The sequence below is a fragment of the Phlebotomus papatasi genome, chromosome 1 (assembly GCF_024763615.1).
Source record: "Phlebotomus papatasi isolate M1 chromosome 1, Ppap_2.1, whole genome shotgun sequence".
NCBI lineage: Eukaryota > Metazoa > Arthropoda > Insecta > Diptera > Psychodidae > Phlebotomus > Phlebotomus papatasi.
This window is the reverse complement of record NC_077222.1, coordinates 4,644,764-4,668,813: the sequence shown is the minus strand read 5'-3', so window position 1 is coordinate 4,668,813 and position 24,050 is coordinate 4,644,764. Positions and strand designations below refer to the sequence as shown.

General features: G+C 33.4%; 1 protein-coding gene and 1 long non-coding RNA gene across 3 annotated transcripts in view; one reads left to right on the top strand and one right to left on the bottom strand.

Annotated features, from left to right (window-relative positions):
- Positions 1 to 101: 101 nt before the first annotated feature.
- Positions 102 to 24,050, bottom strand: part of LOC129798512 (protein Wnt-2) — a 57,135-nt gene continuing 33,186 nt past the window's right edge. For both annotated transcript variants that reach the window (XM_055841708.1, XM_055841707.1), the window contains exons 4-7: positions 5,390 to 5,520; positions 5,190 to 5,324; positions 4,777 to 4,964; positions 102 to 659 (exon numbers count right to left, since the gene is read on the bottom strand). In XM_055841708.1, the coding sequence (XP_055697683.1) occupies positions 356 to 659; positions 4,777 to 4,964; positions 5,190 to 5,324; positions 5,390 to 5,520 (758 nt within the window). In that variant the 3' untranslated portion in view covers positions 102 to 355. The remainder of the gene's footprint in view (positions 660 to 4,776; positions 4,965 to 5,189; positions 5,325 to 5,389; positions 5,521 to 24,050) is intronic.
- On the top strand, positions 603 to 15,194 carry LOC129798530 (uncharacterized). The gene is made up of 3 exons (XR_008751427.1): positions 603 to 668; positions 5,160 to 5,580; positions 15,079 to 15,194. It is a non-coding gene; the product is annotated as an uncharacterized LOC129798530 (long non-coding RNA).

Sequence of the window (24,050 nt, the reverse complement as noted above, 5' to 3'; positions counted from 1 at the left end):
CCATTTGAGATCTAATCCCAAGCTCTTTAGGAATATCGCAAGTGGCATTAAAAAGACATTTCCCACAATTCCGCTTAATTCTGCAAATAATTACAAACGAGTTGGTTAAATGATATTTAATTGAATTAAATTATCGAGTTTTTATACACACATTTTTACATCGAGATATTTTTTTACAGCAGATAAAAATGAATTTTAAGATCTTAAACTTTAATCAGTCTTCATGTCTTCAATTTTCCACGCTGATAAGGGAAATTTTCAAGAGAGCTATATACTGTATTTGATCAGGGCGGACTTTGATATTTAAAAAAAAAGGAATACTGTGTGTGGTTTAGAGGAATCTTGTGAGCTTGGGCTACTTGCAAGTGTACTCTTCAAAGTGTTCATGGCAGATGTCACACTGAACGTGGCAGCACCACTGGAACTTGCACCTGCACTGCCAGGTACGATTTATTTGGTGTGTATTGTAACCCCTTCCGCAGCACAGTAAATCACAGCCTTCGATGCCACGAGCCGTGCGATTGCAGTGTCGGCCCATGGTGCCCAGTGAGCCCAGGCTCGTATCGCGTTCGCAATAGTTGGGAGACGACTGGAGGTAGACTAGTTCAAGACGCTTTGGACGCTGGGCCTTCTGCGGATTCACCATCATGCGGCTTCTCCTGTTGAAGGTAAGTTTTTTAATTAAAAATCTTGCAAGATTTTAAGAATTTCTTTTTCTACCTGAATATCTACTCTACAAAGATTATTGGAAAAAAATCTATCCAACTTCTGATCAAACGTACTTTGAAAAGAAGTACTTTTTGTCAAGAAAAGTTTGTCAAATCAGTGGCCAAATGAATCTTGTTAAAAGTTTGTCAAAAGGATATTTTTCTACACAGAAAGAAATATTTTCCCGTCAAGAAATTTCGTCAGATATCTTTAAGTTTTCTGCAGAAAATATCTACACCTCTGCCGAAAATCTACCGAGAAATCTGTAGATATTCCTGCGAATTTTCTTTGGGCTTGGGACAAAATTCGTCAGAAATTTTTGCAGATTTTCTGACGAATCCTGGTGCATACTCTGACGAATTTCTGTAGATATTTTGCCGATTTTCTGTAAATTTTTTTCTTCATTCCAGACTTTCCAGACAGCTGTGTCTGAAAAGATGGAATATTTTTCACTGAAATTTGCAAAATTCAATAGAGTGATTCTTGGTGATTTCACAGTGTTTATATAAAATAAAGAATTCTGCGACGCCGTGTTATAAGTAGAGAATAGTGAAGTGATATCTTTAAACACAGTGTCGACCTAAGTTTCGTGTTTTTTTTTGTATCATTCGATTGGCGATTTTTAAGAAATTAGTATTTTTGCTCGCAACTTTTTAGTTATCTAAAATGTTTAATCGGTAATGCTTGTTAAGCAGAGCATACCATTTTCTTTGAAACTTCTACAGTTTCTTGATAAATCAACAATATTTTTGTTGAGAAAATGGAGACTATGCAGATGTTCTATGCAGAAATTTTACCGAGAATCTGCAGATTTTCGGAAGAATTTCTGCCGAAAATCTACAGAATTTCAGGCAGAAATTCTGCCGAAAATCTGCAGATTTCCTCTGAATGTACTAGAGTATACCGTTACAATTCAAAAAACCTCCGAGTAAAATCGGCAGGTAGAGCAATGATTTGACGGGTTACGAAGTGCTCGAGAATAGTACGACTCCCTGTAAAAAAAATCTGTGCCATTCCATAGGAATATCCCCAAGAAGTGTCATCACTTCCCCACCGAAATTTCTCCAACGGGTACTTAGGGAAAAGTAGGATGAGGCCGAGTAATAAAGCTGAATTGGCATGTCACGCAACTTCCTAGGGAATCTTCCTGATAATATGACACAGGAAAATGGGGATTTTTCCTAAAGAAATCCCTGGGAATTTCCCGAAAATTATGATGAGGAAAACTGAGAAACTGAGAAAAACTTTTACCCAGGGATATACCCGTGAACTTCCCTGAAAATGTCAAAGGTCGGAAAAACTAGGGGACTTTTCTCAAATAAATCCCTGGGAACTCTTCGGGAAAGATCGGAAAAAATTGAGGATAATTCTCAGGAAAATCCTTGGAAAAAACCATAAAAAATCCCCACATTTCCTTTTAATTTTTTTTTATTATTCCTTATGTTTGTATATCTTTTTCTTTAAGGTCTCATCAGGTTTTTCCTTTTTTACCTTTTCTTTTTTGTTACTCAGTTGATGACTCGTCGTAGGGGAAAGTGGAGTACCTTTGAAAATAGGGCACCTTTGAAATTGGTATTTTTCACCTATTTTTTAAAAAAAATTTAACCTTATCGTGATATAATTTAGCTTGTCAATCTGTTTGTGCATTCATAATCATGACGATATGAAATATTATAACACGAAATATTATTCCATGTACTCTATCTCAATATTCAATTGTCACTCTTTTAAAATTTCGTTTTGACGATCGTAAATCACGTCACAATCAAAGATTACTGTGACATCGGAACTTTGTTATTGTTTTTAAACAATAACTAAAATTACATCCATTTGTATTGAAATTAAACTAGCAAAATTTTAGTCCTATACTGTTGTCCTAACATTAAAAACGTTCAAACAGCATCTTCGTGACCGTAATGCGGTTTTTGTCATGATGTGCCACTTGGGTGTATAAAAATATTTGAAAAGCACTGCATTACAATATAAATATATAAGATTTCAATGTTATGCCCAACGCACAATAACTTTTGTTTAGTAAACATGTTTTTGACATTTCAATGAGAGTGAGTGAGATCTAGATCTAGTCATCTCGCTCATTCTCATGGGAAATCTTGAAAACATGTTTACAAACAAAAGTTATTGTGCGTTGGGCATTACAATAACAACAGTAATAAACTTAAGAAAAAAATTATTTTTTTATGTTTTGAACTTTTGGGGGCAATAAAACTTTGGCAGTATTATCTTAAATATCAGGCAATGTAAAGTATTACTCACTCTGTATCAAAATAAGTAGCGCTTTTGGATAAAATTTTTGACCCATAAAAATTCGCACATATTGAAAAAAAAATGAGATTTAGGGATTGAGTCTTAAGGTAAATATTTTACATACTAGAAGATATCTCTTGTATGAAATATTGTCAATGCACAGTGCTAATATCGGGGTTTAGCCGCGATGGTAAATTGAGGAACAAATGTTAGAAATTTCTCATTTTCCGTGTTTTATTTTCCATCTGATTGAAACGATTTAGATGTTTAACGATGAAAGATAGAAACTTGTAATATTCGAGGGTCCACTCATGTATAAACTCTAGGATCTGGATCTGAATCACTATTAAATCCATCATTTTTCGCCCACTCCTCCAGTTCTTTTCTAAAAACTAATTTCTTTGGTAAACGGCTTAAAGGATCTCTTTTGTTTCTAAATATGTTTTAGATATTGTCCATATGAACATTTCGTTCATGTACGCCAATGACGTAATATCATACCTTCTATCGGTTTCACAATGATAAACTTTTTTTCTGCAATATTTGAGCAATAAAAAATGACATAACGGAATTAACTATTGCTTCCCCTTATACTCTAAAAGTTTTAAGAAACCTTAGACTGTAACGTTAACTGCAGTCAAATTTTCTATGCATTTACCGGAGCTCATTAAAAATATGCAGAAAATGACATTTAACGCATTTGTATCTCAACTTACTATCGCGGTAGGACATTAATATTCGCGCTGAACATGGAGGGTAGTTCATACATAAGATATTTACGAATAACAAAAACATTTCCTGAGACCATTCCTTAATTCTCAATTTTTCCCCAAAGGTGCGAATTTTTTTGATACGGAGGGAGTATAATTTATAAATTGAATTAAAGAATGAGTATAAGGTAATACTTTCACTTTTAACTAAAATCAAATTTAGTGAAATTCTAAAAAAATATATGACTATTCCGTTTTAAAATCTAAATCAATGATATAACAGTCGAAAACTCTATTGTGTTCTTTGACATTTTATTCAAAATTTGTTCTGTTCTACTGTTCTAATCAAAGGGGTGACATTAGCTCTGAAAAATGATACCGGATTTAGTGTAATTTTTTCCCTGTTTTCGTACACATTTTACGAGATATCTCCGAAACTACGCAGGTACCCAATTTAGGGTTTTCGGTTGCCTATTCTATATTAAATTGGCTCTTATCTGGTATTAGTATTTTTTGCTAATTCATTCTACAATGACAGAAAAGAGCTAATAAATTCAAAAGTTTTTTCGGCTCGCTAGAAACATATGGGAAACATAGGAAATGTCATGCCCCTGGTTCTAATCTATGAATTGATCTTAGTTACATAAATTTGACTTCTGAAATGACTGAAGTCATTTCGATAATTCAAAAACCTTTCTTTTGCCCCCCAAATTACTAAAATCGGTACAGTAAAAACAGAGCTATGATTAATTAAATACGAAAAAATACCAAGATAGTTTTGCCTAAATTACAGGGAGAAATACTTAGGGGAAAGTGTTTTACCTTCGAGCGCTCATGCCTTCGTATAATATGAATTTCTTTTGGTTTTCGTAAGAGATTTACACTAAATTATAACGGAATTATCAACAATTGATGATAAGCTAACTAATATTTAATAGAAATGTGTAAATCTCTTAGGAAAAATAAAAGAAAATTCACATTATTCGAAGGCATGGACGTTCGAAGGAAGAGTACTTTCCCCTAATCATTTTGATCATCTTTGTAAATGATTGACTTTAAGCTACAGACAACATAGTCGCATAAGCAAACTCACCTTTTGTTGATCAGAACAAGTTTTCCATGATCCTGAATTGTCATTACGGGTCGTGCACGGTGATACTTTCTCATGAGGAGATCACCAATAGCCCGAAGTGTTGGTAAACTCTTCCAGCACGTCCTCATAACACAAGAGCCACTGACTCCGTGACATTTGCAGTCGGTTCGCAGGAGATTCTTCACCAACTGCAATATTCAGTAAAATTAATTGGTGTGAAGTGTAATAAGGAGAAGAATGAAAGGGGTTAAATGGCCAGTATCTTATGCTAATGGATCCCAATCGTAAAAGAACGAAGAGTATAGAGAGTTGTGAATGACAAAATTAGAGGTGAGATGTTAAAATGTGAGTAACTTTGATCATTATTTTCTCCATCCATTCAGACAATTACGCGAGATCTTGTAGGAGCCTACCTTTCTGCCCACACGATTGTTGTGCAGATTCATGAGGCTCCTGGCGTCACCTTCGATTTCTCTGGCATCCAGAAACTTCCGAGCAAACTTCATCCCGAACCCAATGTCAGCTGAGCATCCACCCCATTTCCAGTCCTGAGATAATTATGGGTGGTATTTATCTCAAAGGTGTGAGATCTTGCAGAATTTTGTGATATTACCTGATTCTGCTGCGACAGCGGAGTTCGATCACAGCCACAGAGTGATATATTACCTCTGGCACAAGCTGCCACAATGGAATGGACAGCACCCGCACTTGCAATCGCGTACGTGAATGCTGCCTCTTTGGATCCTGCACAGAGCAAGAAAAAAACCAGCATCTTTAAAAATTGTTGCAGCAACTGAGAAACAGGTGAGTTGCAACACTTTTCTATGCAAATGGCAATACGTTTTTTTATCATCTACATAAGTTGCAATAGAAGAGACCAAAAGTGTACACGAAGTACAGGGGAAAAATTTGAATAAATCAATATAAGCGCGAGGTTCTTTTGATTTGGCGCTCAAGTTGGAGATAATTTATTGGATTTCATCTGTTGTCGTTTGAAAGTCTTGGCGACATTTTATTTATGGAACTACCATATAAATATTGACAATTTATTGTGGACTAAAAGGAGACTTCGCCAAAGTGAAAGAAGCAAGAGATCTCTTTGCATAATTTATTGGTAAATCAGAACATTTTTTATGTCATCATTTTTTCCCTGCCAAGGCATTGTCAATAAACATTGCAAAAATGTCGCGCGATCTTCTTTGCCCGCTTTTCCATTTTTTTTTGTGCAAGGATTCCCGAGAAGTCGCTTTGCAAAAGGAATTCGCGATGACAATATAAAAAAAAAATATATAAAGAAATACCTAAAATTTATTAATAAATAATGAGGGAAGAAATATTTTGAGAATTCACATCTCTCCTTCATTTTTTGGACTCTTTTGTGTTTATGGTTCATTTGGATTGACCCTTATAATTTGCAATAACTCATTATAAAAAGTTTTTTTTTTCAAAAGAAAGGGGCCAAGTTTAGGAAAAACTAAGTGAATAAATTTGATGTGAAGTTCTTAAAATTTTGTCATTTGTTTGTTAAATTTAGCCAGATAAACAAAAATAGAGAAACAAATGTTCGTAAAAAAACAAAAATTCTCTTCAAATGCTCATTATACGAAGATTGTTTGTGAAATAGTTCAAACTTTTACAAACTTTTTAGTGGGTTTATTTGCTTTACGAGCACTTCGTAATTCCCCAGTAGAAGTTAACATGTTCATCATTTTCCCCCTACCCCTTTCCTTTTAGATATGTTTTTTTTTAGAGATTACCCAGGCGGACATTTCGTCCTTAAACGAAAATACCGTAGAATCATTCCTAATAGCGACTTTTCAAGGTCAAAAGTTAAAAAGACTCTACACGGTAATTTCGGCACATATTTGTTCCAAAAATTAGCTCATCCATGGACACCGAAAATTTTTGTAATAAATTTGTACCTTCTAAGAGAAACACAAAAAAGACACCCAATATTAGTAATGAATTTGTTCCGAAAGCCACCATCGTGACGAGGAGGACGCCAAATTTGTGGCATTTTTCAAGCTACAATATTTATGGTTTCGCTTTTTTTTAATTAGAGATTTCCGAGATTTCCCTCCTGCCCTGCTGCCATCACTCGCATATGATTTTGTAGGGTAAAGTGATATAATTTGGAACAATTTCCAGAGGCTTAGCTTTTGACTCAAGTTTCAAAACATAAATAATATATTTTTCTCCAAGAACATACATAAATTTGCTCTTTGACTCTTCTATAATATTACTGTTTAGTGAAATTTCTTTAAATACCTTTCCAAAAGTTCTTAAACACATGAAAAATATGTGAATGGAGAACAATACAATTTGGACAGGATTGGTACAATTTGGAACAAGGGGAAGTTTACAATTTGAACAATACGTATTGAACACTCGTATTAAAGACGTATTGAACACACGACTGTTATTAACCTCTTTTTGCCAGAACCTTATAGAATATAGAACCATAGTGAGAAATGTAATCACACAGATATTTGTGTTTCTATCCATCTGAAACAGTAAGAAAACCTCTGCAATAAAATCAAATCTCCGGGTGTCCAAATTGTCACTTTTGCTCATGTTTCACAAAAACACTTTTTTGTTCATAAAGTAAGTAATTATATCAAATGAAACCTTTACGTACCGTTAATATCGAGATTAAACACTGTATTCCACTAATATTTGCGAAAATTGTTAAGAAATGTCAACAAAACTGAGAGACAAAAATCATCCTTCTTATGTTTTTCTTTGGAAAAATGGTCGATCGATGAAATTTTTCGAAGGTGAAAAGTTACACTGTCAATTGAATGAGATTTTATGTGATAAAACATATTCATAAAGAATCGATTTTCACTTTATTTGCAGTACAAAGAACCGAATAATAATACTATAGCATAAAAAATATACAAATAAAAATTTAGTACTATTTTTATCAAGAAAAAATTCCCTGTCCAACTTGTACCTGCGAAATTGTTCAATTTGTACCATTGTTTAAGTTTGTATCAGTTTTTATGTTTAGTCTAATGCACACATCTATATAAAACACTGTTGACATTTATTTGATTTTCCTTATGGACTTTCGCCACCGAAATCCATCTCGACTGAAGTATAGGCCGTAACTGTTAGACGAGACAGACGAAATCTTTAAAATTACGCAAATTTGTTCCCGACAATGGGAACAAAATGTCTTTATTCAGTTCCAACGTTTCCAACTTTTAGGAACAAATTTATGTAAAACGAAATCGACTCAAATTTGTAGATATTCCACCGTATCAAAACGATTCTAAAAGAAAACTTTAACACAATTGTCACTATATTTCGTAACAAAACCGCAAAGAAAAAATATTTAAAGAATGAAATATCTTCTCCAGGTACATATTTGTTCTAAAAAAAAATCTTCCAAAGAATAATTGTTCAAAAATTTTGGTCAGTGTTCAAAAGTTTTTACAGTGTAGAGAGCGTATTTCTCATTCGAATTAGTATCATGTTTGGGATTCGTTGGAAAGGCCTCGGAATTTCCGATAAAACTGAACTAATTTCTATCGGTTCTGAACCGGTTCATAACCCATAGCTAATTTTTATTCAGAATTCAATTATATTACTCCTCGCAGCGTTTTGAGTGATTTATAAATCGGTTGTGAACCGATAATGAACCGGTTATAAAGCGATAATTAATTTTTGTCTGAAACTCAATTTTGTTAATCTTAAAATTATTTTGTGGGATCTTTTGAGTGATTTACAAATCGGTTTAAATGGGTTGAAATCCGGTAAACGGCAAATGATACGAAAGTACTTTTGAGGTATCCCAAGAAGCAATTTTTTCTTAATATAGTCTTGTAGAATTCCTGAAGTAAGGCACTATAGAACCAAAAATCTTTTTATTTGCTTATAACGCTCTTGGTTCCATCACTGAGATTACTATAAGTCAAGTGGCGCACTCTTAAGGATCTTAAGAGCTTCTATAGGAATTTCAACAGAAAATTCTCACTTTAAGTCTTTTAAAAGTGCACTAAAAGACTTATTTAATACTTGGTTCTATAAGGCAGCTATTTTGCTTCTTGGGATAGCATCTAAGTCACGAATTCGAGCATTTCGTCATTTTGTATTTTCTTTTTTGTGGATATTTTTTTTTTGTAAACTCTTATCAGAAGATGCAAATCGCTCTCACAACCTGAGAAAGAGTTTTCTAACTTTCCTATTCTAGAGGTTGGTTACCAATGCTAAGACGGCAGTGGCCGCTATAACTGAAATATTAAATTCTTATGCTCTATATCTCCAAAATATGTTTTCAATAGCATTAGCTCAAAGCAATTATATATATCAATAAATTGAAATTTAAATCGAACTGTTCTTAAAAACGAAAAAAATTAGACTTTTCGTCGGTTGCGTCTACCTCTGTCGTATCTGCATTTCTTTTGTGTCAGCATTTTACGCAAGTGGGGACGTCTGTATTGTAGCTTGCACCAAATGCAGATACAAAAGAAATGCAGATACGACAGAGGTAGACACAACCGACGATTTCTTGACAAATCGTCATATATATGACATATTAACGTAAGAATGACCTTAAAATGTACGATTATAGAGTAACTTGAGTTCAATGTGTGAGAATTAAACTACATAAAATTTTAAGGTCTACAGGTTTTAAAGCATCAAATACTAGAAGCTTCATGGGTATATAAATGGATGAATTTTAATAATTTAGAGAACTTTCCGACAATTCAAGTGTACTAAATTTTATTTTCTCTCAGTAAAACTTAAAGAAGAGAGTTTTTTGAGTAACCCATGGTACAAAACCCTAAAAGCAAATTTATTTTCCAATTCAATATATATTATGGCACAAAAAGTAACACCTTTGAGCCTTGTGGGAAGAACCCAAAAATATTCTTTTATCAATTGTTCCAGCCACAATCATCTTTTGCCAGCCATCCACTTTTCAACTCATTAAATCAAATTGCAATAAATTCTTTTATGCAAAAGAAATCCTCACAACAATTGAAGACAATTTCTCTCACACTTATTTTTGAGCTTTTCCTTTTTGGGGTTACACGCAAAGGAATTCTCTCGTACTGCCTCTGGCCAAAAATTTCTTGCATGCAAAATCAATTTCTTGACAAAAGGGGAGATTTTTTGTGACCTCTCTTAAAAGCATTGTCGAACGACAAAAAAAAAGAGCAAGCGAGCAAATTATCCCCCAAAAATCCTCCTCCACCTGATTTTATTTCTTGCAACTCCATTCAGCGATTTCTTTCTTTTCATCTTGACTTTTTATTTAAATCTTTTTTTCTTATGTTACTTATTTCCCATGCTATTACACGCTCAAAATTATATCGTTCTTTTCTTTCTTTGGACTTTTCCCACTGTGACTCGTGCACCAATAAAAATATAACAAAATGTTGAACAAATGATTGAAGGTGCTTTTTCTCGCTAATTTCCAATAAAGTTGCTAATTAATTAAATTCGTGGAAGTTTAACAATGAAAATTCTTGCCTGGGGAATCCTATGAAGATTTTTGTGGTTATATACCAGAAAAATAGAGAAGTTCCATGAGATGAAAGAAATCAATAATGAGGAAGACCATACAGAAGATTATGAATCATTTATAAGTTCATCGATATTCTTCTTGATTCAAGCTCAATTCTCTTGGAACTATTTGTAGAAGAGTTTTGAAGAAAAAAGAGAGATTGAGAGGATATCCTGGGGCGCTAATTTACAACAAATATCCACAATCTCACAACTGCCCACCCTCTGAGCAATTATGTAAAATGGTTTAGGATTAAAGGAAAAAAAAAAGAATCGCCTTCTTGAGCACACATATAAAATATTTTCTATAATTTTTTCTCTGTGACACTGGGGATTAAAAGGAATATTACACGGTAATTCATTAAGGCTTTGTATGATTACCTTTATACATTCTCTCCCCAACAATCTTGAAATTATTCCTCAGAAGACTACTTTTCCCCCCGAAATATCGCTTTTATGCATTTCATCGTATAAATTTAAAATTCAAATTTGTTTTATCTCTATTCGTGGATTCTATTGCAGACTGATAAATGTGGGAAACAGAAGAAAATATTCTAAATACTTCTTCTATTTTAGGTCACAAATATTCGTAAATGGTTTTTCAATAAAATGCAAAACATCATACAATCACGTGATTTTCTTTTTAAATTAACAACTAATTTGACTGCAACATGCTTAACAAATGGCGCAATGCTTAAAAAGCATAGCAAATTCCAAAAGTGTATCAGTAGCTTAGTAATAGAATCTGTCAAGAAATATCATTTTATTAATACAAAAAATATTTCTGCTTAGGGTAACGTGTGGTATTTCTGGACAAGATACTTTTCGGGACATAATCACATCGAACAGACTGGGCTATTTTACATGGTCATTGCTTTTTTACACGTGGAAAAAATATTCAGAAAATTGCAGCATCAAACCAATTTTTGCATCAATTTGATCTTTTTCCGTTCTCTGAGACAATATACTGTAAAAAGAAAATGATATTTTAGTAAAATTAGCCAAATTTAAATACCTTGAACAAAAAGCAAAAAGCAATTGCCCGGTCAATTGCTTTTTCTTGACAATTCCATATCACATAGTCCGTTAACATTCTCTATTTGAATTCATTGTTCGAAATTTCATCGATCACCATCGAAATCAGCTGATGCAAGGAAAAATCAAAACAAAGGAAATTTTACTCATAAAACTCTTGTGAAAACCTTTGAAATACATTTAAAATGAGTCTAGGCTTAGTGAAATTAAAGTTTAGTATAAAATACATGTGAATAATGTGAACTACATTGTTTTGAACAATTGAAAATATTTCCCGCCTTGGACATTTTACTTACACTGGATGGCGCTGTTCTCAGTGAGTTATCTAATCGAAAACAATGAAGGTGTCATATTCACTTCTCCATTGCTTCTTTGAAAATCGATTAAAAGAGCAATGGCCCAGTCTGTTCGATGCTAATATGGGTATTTTAGAACACATCAAAAATCCTATAAATATTTGTTTTGTAATTATTTTTAAGTTCTATATGAAATACTAAGCTCTTTACGTAAAAAAAAAATAAAACTTCTGAAATTTTATTTAATTTAAAGCGTGAAATACGCGTAAATTGTGAATGTCACATTTCACTTTTTACAAAACCTTCAGTGTGGTCAATTTTGCAGATGTGAACACAAACAGTGCTTAGTTTTTTTCGATTTAAGTCACTTTAAAAATGAAATTTAAACAAAATTTTTATGAAAGAGTGAAATTTAGAACTTCTACTTAAAGGTGAATAATCAGGCTCGGTGTAATTTATTTGCATAATAGCGACTTTAGTCTGTCCTGAAATACCCAACTGTCCCGAAATATAACACTCTTACTTCTTTACATTTTTTGCTATTTTGTATTAAAATGATACATTTTTCAACACTTTTCGATAGGAATCTTATTCTGGATAACATAAGGCACATAAATATATGTATCAACAAAGAAAAAAAATATTTGAGAAGTCGTTAAGCTGTTTGAAACTTTAAAGTGCTAAAAAGTGTCCAGAAATACCACACGTTACCCTAAACACTTTCTACAGAAAAATGCAAAATCTTATTCTTTACTTGTTTCAGAACTTATTTCAAATCGTAAAGTTCTGTTGGATCAAATTTAAAAAAGGGGTGGCAAAGCGTCCTAGGCTTTGCGAAATGCTCGAACTCCTTGAACTAATGACTCAATTTACCGGTTCTCAACCGATTTGAACCAATTCGTAAATCACTTAAAGGATCCTCCAAAATTGTTTTAAAAGTAATAGAATTGATTTCCAAATAAAAATTAGTTATCGGCTATGAAGGAATAGGAATGATTATTAATGATTCAACGGTATTTTCGCACATGGTCAAATGGGGAGGTACTCCGAAGGACCCAAATCGCTATCTTTAACCGTTTGGGCTTTAGAGCTGGCGACAGCCTGACGGACAGACAGACAAACAGCGTGACCACATTTCTCAGAAATCGTCTCGTGGAGATTTGTTGACAAATTGTTGACAAAAGTGGTCTCGAGGAGGTTGATGGTAGAAATTTGGGGGGTTAGGTGAAATAATAGAGGGATTGTTATATACTTATCTCTCCGTGGAGTTCGAGCAGTAATATTAAATACACGGAGTTCCGGCTTGAGAGAAAACGAACTGGAAGACTTTGATATGAATTGCCCACTATTTGGATTTCATATATAAAATATTATATATTTTGAATTGCCCCTAAATGTATGCATATTTTTCACGCGGTAAATTTTAAATGCATTTCTTATAAATCGTTGGCGCTGAAAATAGGCTGAAAATTTGGCGCAGAAAATGTATTGCCTACATCAGGGCGCTTCCATAACTTATCCCAAAGATATTTCCTGCAGATATGCAATTTTACTGTGTCACTGGAGTTAATCCGCGGGTCTTTTTCGGTTCCGAAAAACTCTTTTAAAACGGAACTCCTACCCCTTTTGATATTTTGAAAAGCAACCGTTTTCGAAAGTTTAAGGTTGTGTACGTCTTAACCTAAAAAATGCGAATTATATCCAAAAGAACGAGATGGTGAAATGCTGGAACTCACCAGATAAAGCTATGATATATTTTTTCACGCGGTTTTTTGTCCATAAAAGTTTACTTCCGTTTAACTTTCCGTTTGCTTTCCAAATTTAATCAAATCGATTGAAAAATAAGCCTTCCAAAGTGGTTTAACTTTGTCCTCCGAAAATTCGATGTTGAAAATTTTTTCTGTCATTAGATGTCTCTGAACGAAATGTTAACACTGATTTCCTCTACAACATACTGAAAAGTAAAGGAAGTCACTGTAGCCGATCTCGAGAAACACCCAAAAAACATGGTTTCGGTGGTGATTCAGGGAGTAATGGGAAAAGGAGGAAATATTTCCATAGGAAATATAGATTCACGGGGGTGTCACCATACACCGAAAATCGACATCTCTTACCGTTTAACTTCTAGATCGAAAAACTATGTACGACAATGGGTAACTCATTTCCATTTTTTCTGACAAGGGTTTCTGGTTTCTCGGATTTCGCGATGGAATTTTTGGGATTTTCGGGTTGAGTTTCGCGATGCAGAAATTGGGTTTCTCGGGTATCGCGATGCAAATCTTGGGTTTCTCGAGTTTCGCGATGCAGAGTGAGTTTTTTAACTTTCGCAAAGCATTTCTGTGACAATTGACAAGTGTTTCTCAACATGAGTTACCCCTTGATGTACGATCAATAAATAAATATTTTCGTACAAAATAAGAGTCATACTGATTTAATATCGATTAAGTCCAGTGGATCGGATTGTAAATTACAATAATAATAATAATAATATAATAATGCTGGCACAACATTCCATGAAGGAACAAAGCCTTCCCACAAGGGGATTTCTAGAAATGCATTTTTTTTTCTTGTACGGGTTGAGGTTGTCAGTCCCATGCCCGTGGAATCAAGTGCAGTGAAGCTCACTGGATGCAATCCGAACACCTTTAACGCCAGAATAATTCCTGGTGACCTAAAGGGGAGTCGAACCCGTGATACTTGCATCATAGAGCGAGTGCTCTACCACTTGACCCATTGAGTGTCCGTAAATTACAAACCTTTCCAAAAAATCCAAATTTAAGCAAGTCTGTTGAGAAACAGACCTTTCAAAGTGGTTTAACTTTGACCTCCGAAAATTATATGTCGAAAGTTTTTTCGATCACAGGTGTGTTTGGACGAAATGTTTCCATGGATTACCTCTACACAAATAGTTAAAAAACTAAAACATACCCGAATATAAAAGAAATCACTGGAGCCGTTTTAGAGAAAAACATCTTTAGATAATTATTTTCAATGGGGAACAACGGCTACCGAAGATTAGAAGTACTGACGTTAAATCTTGCGTTAAATAAAAATTGTCAAGATTGAATAGTAAGTCCCTAAAATGTATTTTTTTAATACATCAAAATTTCAATATTTTACTGAAATACGACACTGCAGCGAATATTCTGAAAGGTTCTAATATGGGATGCTCAGAGCAAAAGGCGCCTATCCGGTATGTATTTCCCTATTAAATAGCCCACTCTTGCTCTCAGAAACTCATAATTATCTTCTCAATTATTTTTCAAAATAACTTACAAAGTAAAATAAAGCTCCCTACTAAGATGTTCAACCATTAGATACCCAATAAAAGTCGGTTGATTGAAACGTATGTAGAAAAGGGCAGAACCTTCGTAATAGAATCTTGCTGACCTTCAGCGAGGTGGCAAGAAGTTGTAATTGCGCTTAGTAAATTGTATCTTTTTTCCCCGTCTAGAGAACAGTAGAGGCGCCTTGTGTTATCTCCTGGAAAGTGGGTAGCAACCTGTTAATTGATTTCTTGACTCTAAACTTGGACGATGTTATCGAAAATTAGAGAATTTATTGCGACCACGGATGCCAACGCACATTTTGCACATTGTCGTCGAGATATTTCTACAGGTAAGTGCAGCCACAAGTTCTCACAAGGTGAAAAAAAAGCACCTGAATCAATTGAATCGATTGAATTTATTACATCTTGAATGTTCAATGAATATTTTGTGTTTGAGAGATAATGAAATTTTCTCTCTCTTGAACTAATATTTCAGTGCTTTTTAGCACATATTGTCAGTCTCTCTGGGATTTGCACAGGCAGATCCCAGAAACAGAAGCAGAAGAAGGAGAAAACCAATTTGATTAGCAATTTTCAATTGAGCATTTCCTATTCTTCACCGCATTATCCTCGGCTATTTTTTTTTGCATCTATTTGTGGTGGCTTTTGTTGGGTGATGTTGGGTGTTATTGTTGCCCATTGAGGGAAAGATGTGCGTGGAGTGCGGAAGGGGGATTTAAAAAGAAGATAATGACAACGACAAAATGCAATTGCTACGTAATACGGTACTCTGGCGTATGTGCGAATATGCACTTGGCTCTGACCAATTAAATGAGAAAATTGCGATTACAATCTACCCATACTTGGCTTAAGGAGACAACAAAATGTTTCTATAATTCCCTTCCATTTCATTATGAGCTCTCAATGGAGCCAATGCCTCTTCACAATCATCTGGACGAGGATGGAGATGAAAAACAATCACCTTATGTGATGCTATTTCACTAAAGCACTCATGAAAGGATTTGTATTTTATCGCAACGTCTATTTGAAAACGCTTAAGAGTTATCATTAAATGTGAGGTTAGATGTAGCATAACCTAAAAACGCTTAAATTCTGAGTACCCAGAAATTATTCCAATTTTGGATACAATATTTTAATAATAATAATTTATTGATGGATGCTCAGGTTACATAATATAACAAACAGGACTATACTATCGATATTTCTCTCAGATTGATACAATAGACTCTCTCAAATTCGGGCATTTGGGACCAAAATGTCACCCGAATTAGAGAGAAATTCGGGCGACAAAGTTTTTGAAATGAAACGGTTTTTTATTCATCTGCATATGCACCGCATGCACATATTGAGTTTACGTACTGAAAATACATTGTAAATATAATGAAAATCCCTTAATAATACAAAATCATATCAAAACTAAGTCAAACCATAGCAAATTTCAGCTTATTTGCTTCATTTGATAATCATAATTAAACTTCATAAATTACAACAAAGTTTTTTCAAATGTAACTGCTGCCCGAATTAAAAAAAGTAGCCCGATCTTAAAAGAGCCGAATTAGCGAGAGTCTACTGTACATCAAAAAATCCAACCAATATTAAGCTCTTATTTAGCTAAGAAGTAAGTGTCAAATTTGAGGTTATGCTAAACATAACTGCTATAAAAACTATTTAATCTTTGAATACAGCAAATTTTGAAATCATATAAACATAAAAAAATATTTTACGAAACCAAATAATGAATTAATGATTTGACAAAATTCCCATCAGTTTCCCACTACTTAAGTCGTTGCTTAGCCTAAGCCTAGAGACGGATTAGTTAGTGGGAAACTCATGGAAATATAATCTAATCATTATTTTGATTATAATTACGTTAAGCCGTCTTTTGACCTAAGTCGTAAGTATGTCTAGAGCATAACCTTACAATATTTTAATCTGGTGACATTAGATAATGATATCCAGTAAATAAAATTAAAATAACCCTAACCAAAAATCTTTTAAAGCTCAATTTAAATAAATTCAGTCTTGATTTTTTTACTGAAAGATTTTTCTAGATATTGGAGGTTAAGAGTAACATAACCTCATACTACACGAAAGAAGAGAATGAAATTTCTTTACACTAAAATTATCATTAATAAACAATTTTAATAATTATCATAAATGTACAAAAAAATTACTCTAAAATCTTAATCAAGGTGTAAGGGGAAAAAACGAAAAACAAATACATGAAACCCACATTTACTTATTCAGCCAATTAGTCACTTTAAAATTATTTAGGTTATATTGTTCCTAACCTCAAAAACGTAACTCGTCCTCTATGAAGCAGAATCGCTTAATCAGCCGAGCAAAGGATTTTTTTAAATATATGTTTTTTTCACGGCCTGAATCACTAACCTGTATCGTTCTTTTCTATTAAATGTAAAAAATTCTTAACTCGCGAATTTTTCACAGATTTTTGCGGACCCCGGATTTTTTCACGGATTTTCGCGGAAAATGGAAATTTTCGCAGATTTTCGCGGACCATGGAATTTTTCGTGGTTTTTCACAGACTGCGGAATTTTTCGCGTATTTTCGCGAATCCGAGATATTCCTGCTTTAAAGTTTTTCGGATATTTTTGTGCATTTCTCTTACAATTTTCTTCATTTTCAAATGAAACTTGGCATATCGTCGGTTGCGTCTACCTCTGTCGTATTTGCATTTGTTTTGTATCTTCATTCGGTGCAAGCTACAATATAGATGTCCCCTCTTGCGTGAAATGCTGACACAAAAGAAATGCAGATACGACAGAGGTAGACGCAACCGACGATATTTCAAGCATAAAGAAGCAGACTCTAAATGTATGTCAAGTTTGAGGTTTTTATCTGTCTATCTCGAGTTGCACGCATTTCGAGGTTGCCTGCTATGAATATCAGCTACCATAAGCTTATCTGGACTACGAATTTGTCCCCAATCCAAATTTGCAATGAAAGAATCACACCTACCATAAGCCCATTCATGCTTATCACTGGCTTTTTCATTATGAGACGTTCAAAATTTTTCCGGGGTTAGGTCATGTATAACCTCCATAACCTCAGATTCTAATATAAAATGCTTTACCAATTATGAAATGCATTTAAGTTGAAATTTAAAATTATTTAAATTTCAACAATTTTATTCATGAATGTTTTCCGAAGAGAGACGCACTATATTGATCTATGATAGGGGAGACTGAGGCAAAATTAGCCATCAAACGCAATTTTTCTTTGCCTATAATTTGGGAAACATGTTTGAATCAGATTTATAAATATTTAAATCTATATAGAGAGAGAGTAAATTACTCTGAATAATTAGTAAAATTAGCTGAATATTTTTTATAAAGAAAACTATAACACCCCACTGACTCTCTTATTCTATCTGTGACTAATTTTGCCCCGGCTTTCCCTATGAAATATAATCCGTTAAACCGTTAAAGTCCTTTAGATTGAAACCACATTTGTTGTAAGAAACATAGCCTACGAAACTTTACTTTAATTCATCCAATTAAAGATTGATGCAATGAACTCCCAATCCAATATAACCTCACATTGTTTAATAAACTTTTAAGCAGGCGTGAGCTAAAAGAAGGTGCCTGTTGGCATTCTTCAAAATGCCGCGAAAATTCACGTAGAGAAAATTAGAGGTTTTTTTAATGTGAAAATTGTTTAATTTCTTAGAGTTAAGTCATTTTCACAAGAAAATCCTTTTAATAATTTAGTTGAAAACAGTTATTTGGGTTAATTGTGAAAAATTGTCGATATTACAACAAAAACATTGGGATGAAATTTTGAGCTGGAAGACTCATATTCTTTTGAGCTGTCCCAAAACTTAGGATAGGTTTGAGAAAAACCCTTTTGTACAACACTATTTTGGTTAATAAGGAATGCAAAAGTACATATTACAAGAAGGGACACGACCTGCTAATAAGGATAAAGTAGAGAAGAAAATATTTTGTCGCATTTCAGAGATTTTTTGCAACCGCAGCGCCGCTAGACGTTTGCTAAGTGAGTTATTTGTGTCTCTCTCTCTCTCTCTGACAGTTTAAATGCGCGCGATTTAAGAACTTTCCATTTGAAGTGATATTTGCATTTAATTTCTTTGTATTTCTGCAAGATTCAAGTAAAAGGATGTGTAGTGAACAGCTATCCGTCTTCTGACAAAGATATCATGAAGACAATTTCTTTCTGTTGTGGTTCTCATCTGAGGAAGAAGTAGGAATATTAGATTAATATATATCCCAGCCTTGTAGCCGATAGTCCGAGTGGAGTTGATGAGACCACACACTAAATACAATAGTTTAATCTGGATAACAATTACTATATTTTTAAATTATTAATTTTATTCCCGATTACAATTAGAGCACGAGGCTTCTATCTCCAGAACAATTCAAGAAGAAGTGATTATATAATACCCGGAAGCGGTAATTGACAATAGTTTGGGACAACCTGCATTGGTTAGGTGCTGCCACCTAACACTTTCTATATGAGCTTTTATTTCTGTTAGGTATGTCTTTTTGGCCCAAAAATATTTATCATGGCACCGTGAATGAGCGGGATTAATTTTACCAGTATGGCCATCTGTAATTTCCATTAAAATTATCAACACAAAATTTCCGATATTACACGACTTTTAACGAGCACAGGTCTGCTTTTAAGTAACTTATTGTATTTGGGGTTAGGACAAAATCTAATGGATTATCGTGATAAAATGACTTGCGTGGAGTACTTTTGGAGATGATGGCAGGGACTTAAAGATTAGAGACTAATGTCTAAATCAGGGATGAGCAAGAACCGTTTGAAACCGAATAAACGTCAAAATAAATTTGTCCTTAGCGTTTTGACCATTGCATTGACGTACAATTTTTATTTGATGTTTGTTCGATTTCAAACGGTTCTTGCTCACCTATGCTCTCTAAATTCTACACAATATTTTTTTGGTTAATCTCTCCATAACGTCACATTCCAAAACTCATCAAAGATATACCTTAGTAAATTAAAAGTCAATAAAATTAATGCTGGATAATTATTATTGGTTTCATTGGTTTATAAACATTACTCGCTACTTCATAAATTGAAGTCTTATACTGAGAGAAAATTTTTAATCTGTTTTACAATTCATGATTTTTCATTTAATATTTTATGATCAATCTTTTACTTCTAAATGTTTTTAATTAATTTTGTGCTTAAACATTTTTTTTTAAATCGTAACTGTTTTTGAAAATTTGTAGCAATGCAATATTTTCTCTCAGTGATCAAGTATTTTGAAGATTTTCTGCTCAGCGAAGGTTGAGAATGAATTAATCTTGCAAAATGGATAAAAATTGATGATGTATCCTGAAGGAAAATGTGCCAATTAATTCGAAATGTAAAATATAAAGTGGAGTCCGATCTCAGACTGGTGAGTGGTTAATTAAATGCAATTACTACCACAAAACGACATCCCACACATTTTCAGTCTTATTTTCCACTAATCTTTTACGTCTTTTTTTTATCGTCTCTCCTTGCCCGATGTCAGACTTTGAGGAGGATGTCAAGGATGAGAGATAACAAAAATTGTGCGTGGTTTTGGCAAATGAGATTTAGGTGGGAAATTGAAAAGCTCACATGGGAAAGATATCCAAGGTGTAGGTCTCTCAGAGATGATGGGATGGTTCAATTGGAATTGACAATCTTATAAAGAAGATTCCTGTGGATTTTCAATGCTGGAGATCACAATTTAGTAGAGAGAGAGTCAAAATGGATAAATTTTCTTCATTTAGCTCTCTTCCTGCCCCAATCTCCAGTGTTATAAGAAATCCAGTGTGGAAAAGAATTAAGTGTGTGGGTTTTCTTTTGCTAATGAGACGCGCACGTTCCATCCTGTTCCAAATGGCAGAGACACATAGAAGAGCTTGGGAAGAAGATGATGGTTGAAATAAAACCAAAAAAAGGTTGACAGAGAGATTGTTTGTAGAATTAGATGATATGAATTAATTGATATGATGGCACAATTATAAATTCATTTTCACAGACTGACTTTTTTCACCTCCGAGCTATTTTATTATGTTGTTATGCCATTTGGTGTACATCACAATCGTACAGTATTAATTACCATTTGCATAATTGCACCTCACGAGATCATGTTTAACATCATGTTTGTGTCTCTATCGCTAATTGAATTTATAATCATCATCACAAAAATCCCGCTCTTGGTAGGTTCTCAAGTATGAGCCTTCCCATTGAGAAAACCGCGCGCATGCTTTTTGTGAGATGGTGTGGAAATGTGCCTTCCACTTCTTCTCTGCCCATTCGCACAAGAGTCACGAAGAAATCTACCCAGTTTAAGTGTGAAAGAGCAAGAGAGGTGGGAAAAAAGGAGATTAATTAATCCGAGGAGTCTTAAGAGTTGGGTGCAATTGGTGTAATCAACTAATTGATTCCTCTAACACCCAATAACATCGTCATTTGTTGGTATTTCTCCATTTATCATTTGATTTACTGGCAAAAGAGGAACGCTTTAGCTGGGAAAATCCATCGTGGGTGGTCTCCATCATCATTTAAAGGTGGAGATTTAATTTGAGGTAATTTGACCAAATGCCAACTAATTAGGGTCATATTGTAGATTTTAATCAAATACTCCTATATCTTAAGCAATTTTGCAACATGCAAAAAATGGCAATATCGAAAGCATTTGCGTGTTTTTCGCCAACTCTTGCTGCAAGACAAAATTATTGATATTTTTTGTTTAAATTTATTTATGGCAAATACCAAAACATTGGGTACAACATACAGCACTTGAGGTCTTTTTATTATATTACTCTACCCAAGGTAAATTTATCTCTATAAATGTAACCTTATCTTCAGTATCTTGAAAACTAAAAGGAAATCGGATAAAAAATAATTATTTGTTCATAAACGGTTGGAATTGGTTCAGGTATTTCAGGGATTCCAAGACCAAGTCCAAGACCTTTCCAACGGTTTCAAACTTGTTCAAATCGGTTTAAAAGTATGCTCTTTGGAGTCTAGAGAATAGAATAGAATAGAATAGAATCTTTATTTCATCACTTTCTTTTCTTTAACCCACCCCCCGTGTGGCCATCGCCGTCTTAGGCTGGCTTCAGACTGGAGGTTTAGCCCAGTTTCCGAAGGTCTCAAAAATCTTAATAACAAGCAATTTTATTGATTTTTCTAAATCTAATGAATCATTTGCCCTTAATATTTAATCCTAAACAAGAATTTCCTAAAAAATCATGCTTGATGAGGAATTAGAGGAGTTAAGTCAGATAGCTAAGCCTTAGGTCTGAAGCCCGTATTAGCGTCGAAAACCGTCTTTTAAATCTTTAACCTTGAAAAATTGCTATTATGAATTATTCAAGAGCATTTTCGTATAAAGAAAGCTCCGCCAAAATAAATTCTAAATCCGAAAGATTTTTTTTCTATATCCCCACCCATCCCTCTCTAATTCAGGTCTCAGGCTCTTGGCCTATCATGACCGAAAACCTACATGATAGAACATTATCACTAACTCGCAATCACTTACATAAAAATAAATAAATTTACATAAATCTGTACTATACACTTTTAAACACTCATAGGAGTGATACTGCCAGGATTCCTAGAAGTATTATATTTGGATGCCATTAAATCCGAAAGATATTCTCATATTTTTTTATAATCCCTTAATAGTAAAGTGGTACAAGTTGGACAGTGGTACAAGTTGGACAATAATGGTACAATTTGGACAGGGCTTTTTGTCTTGATAAATTTAGTATTTCATTTTTATTTGTATATTTTTAATGCTTTAGTTTTATAATTTGGTTTCTTGTCCTTAAAAACAAATTTTGTACTGTATTTATCAAGAAAAAAGCCATGTCCAACTTGTACCGGCGAATTGTCCAACTTGTAACACTAATTCCAAATTATATCACTTTACCCTACTTAAATAAATTTGTTTCATTTGTCGCTGAATGAACAGCTGAAAAAAAGAAGAAAATTACGTATCTTTTCTAAATATGAAAAAGATATGGAAAAATTAAAAATAAAATTTCCTGAAGAAAATAAACGATATCAACCACGCGTATTTCAGACAAAAAGATGCACAAAAATAAGAAAAAATAAAAAAAAAAGATTAATAGTAATTCAATCCTAAGAAAAACAATAAAAAATAACGAAACAAAATTAAAATGATATTAAAAAATACAAAATAAAATTGAGGCTGATTCTCGAGAATATTTGGCTCGAAAATTTGATAAATTTGAGTAAAGGATCAGGTAAAAGGTACAAAAACCTTTAATCATTGATCCTAACTCTCAATATTTCGAGTAGATCATTTAACATAAAATTTTATTGGCCAAATATTTTGGTGTTTTTTGGTGGATTAGCCTGTGTCTATTTGTGGTTCAAGGTTTAGCCATATAACTTAAGTTCTCTAATTTTTTACTGCGACTTTTTCAGGATTTTTTTTTTACTAAGGATTGGATATTAAGTTCAAATTGATCCATTAAATTTCGAAAAAAATCACTAAAATTGCTTTTCGAAATTTAATGGATCAATTTGAACTTAATATCCAATCCTTTAGTTAAAAAAAAACCAAAAAACTCGCAGTAAAAAATTAAATCTTCTGCAGTATAATCAGAACCTGTGACTGGATATATCTTTTCGCCATGTAAAATGTCGGAATTCTTTGTTTTTTTTTTTGTTATTATTGCCCCATGCTTTCTGATAAAATTTTACCCCGAGTCATTTTTGATAAAGCTAAAATTGGAGGAAAATCACTCTGGAAAATTCGTAAACAGACAACACATTCGTGTTCAGGATATCCAAATTATCCAACAAACACACAGTAATGCATAAATTTTGGAAAGTAAGTCGATGAAAATTGATATCTCCTGAAGGGCAAATATCTTGAAAACGAGGTTTAAATTTCAATAATTTTTTTTTATTTCTATATTTCTTACTCGAATTCCTTAAAACATTTGACGTTCATTGAGGTTCATGAAGGCAATCTATGATAAAAATTTAAAGCCTTGGTCTCTTTTCTCTTGGAAGATATCGACTTTTAAAATTTTCGATTTGACAAATTTTGCCCCAGCCTTCCCTATAAACAAAAAAACTAATTATCTTTAAGCTTTTTAGTTATGACATAA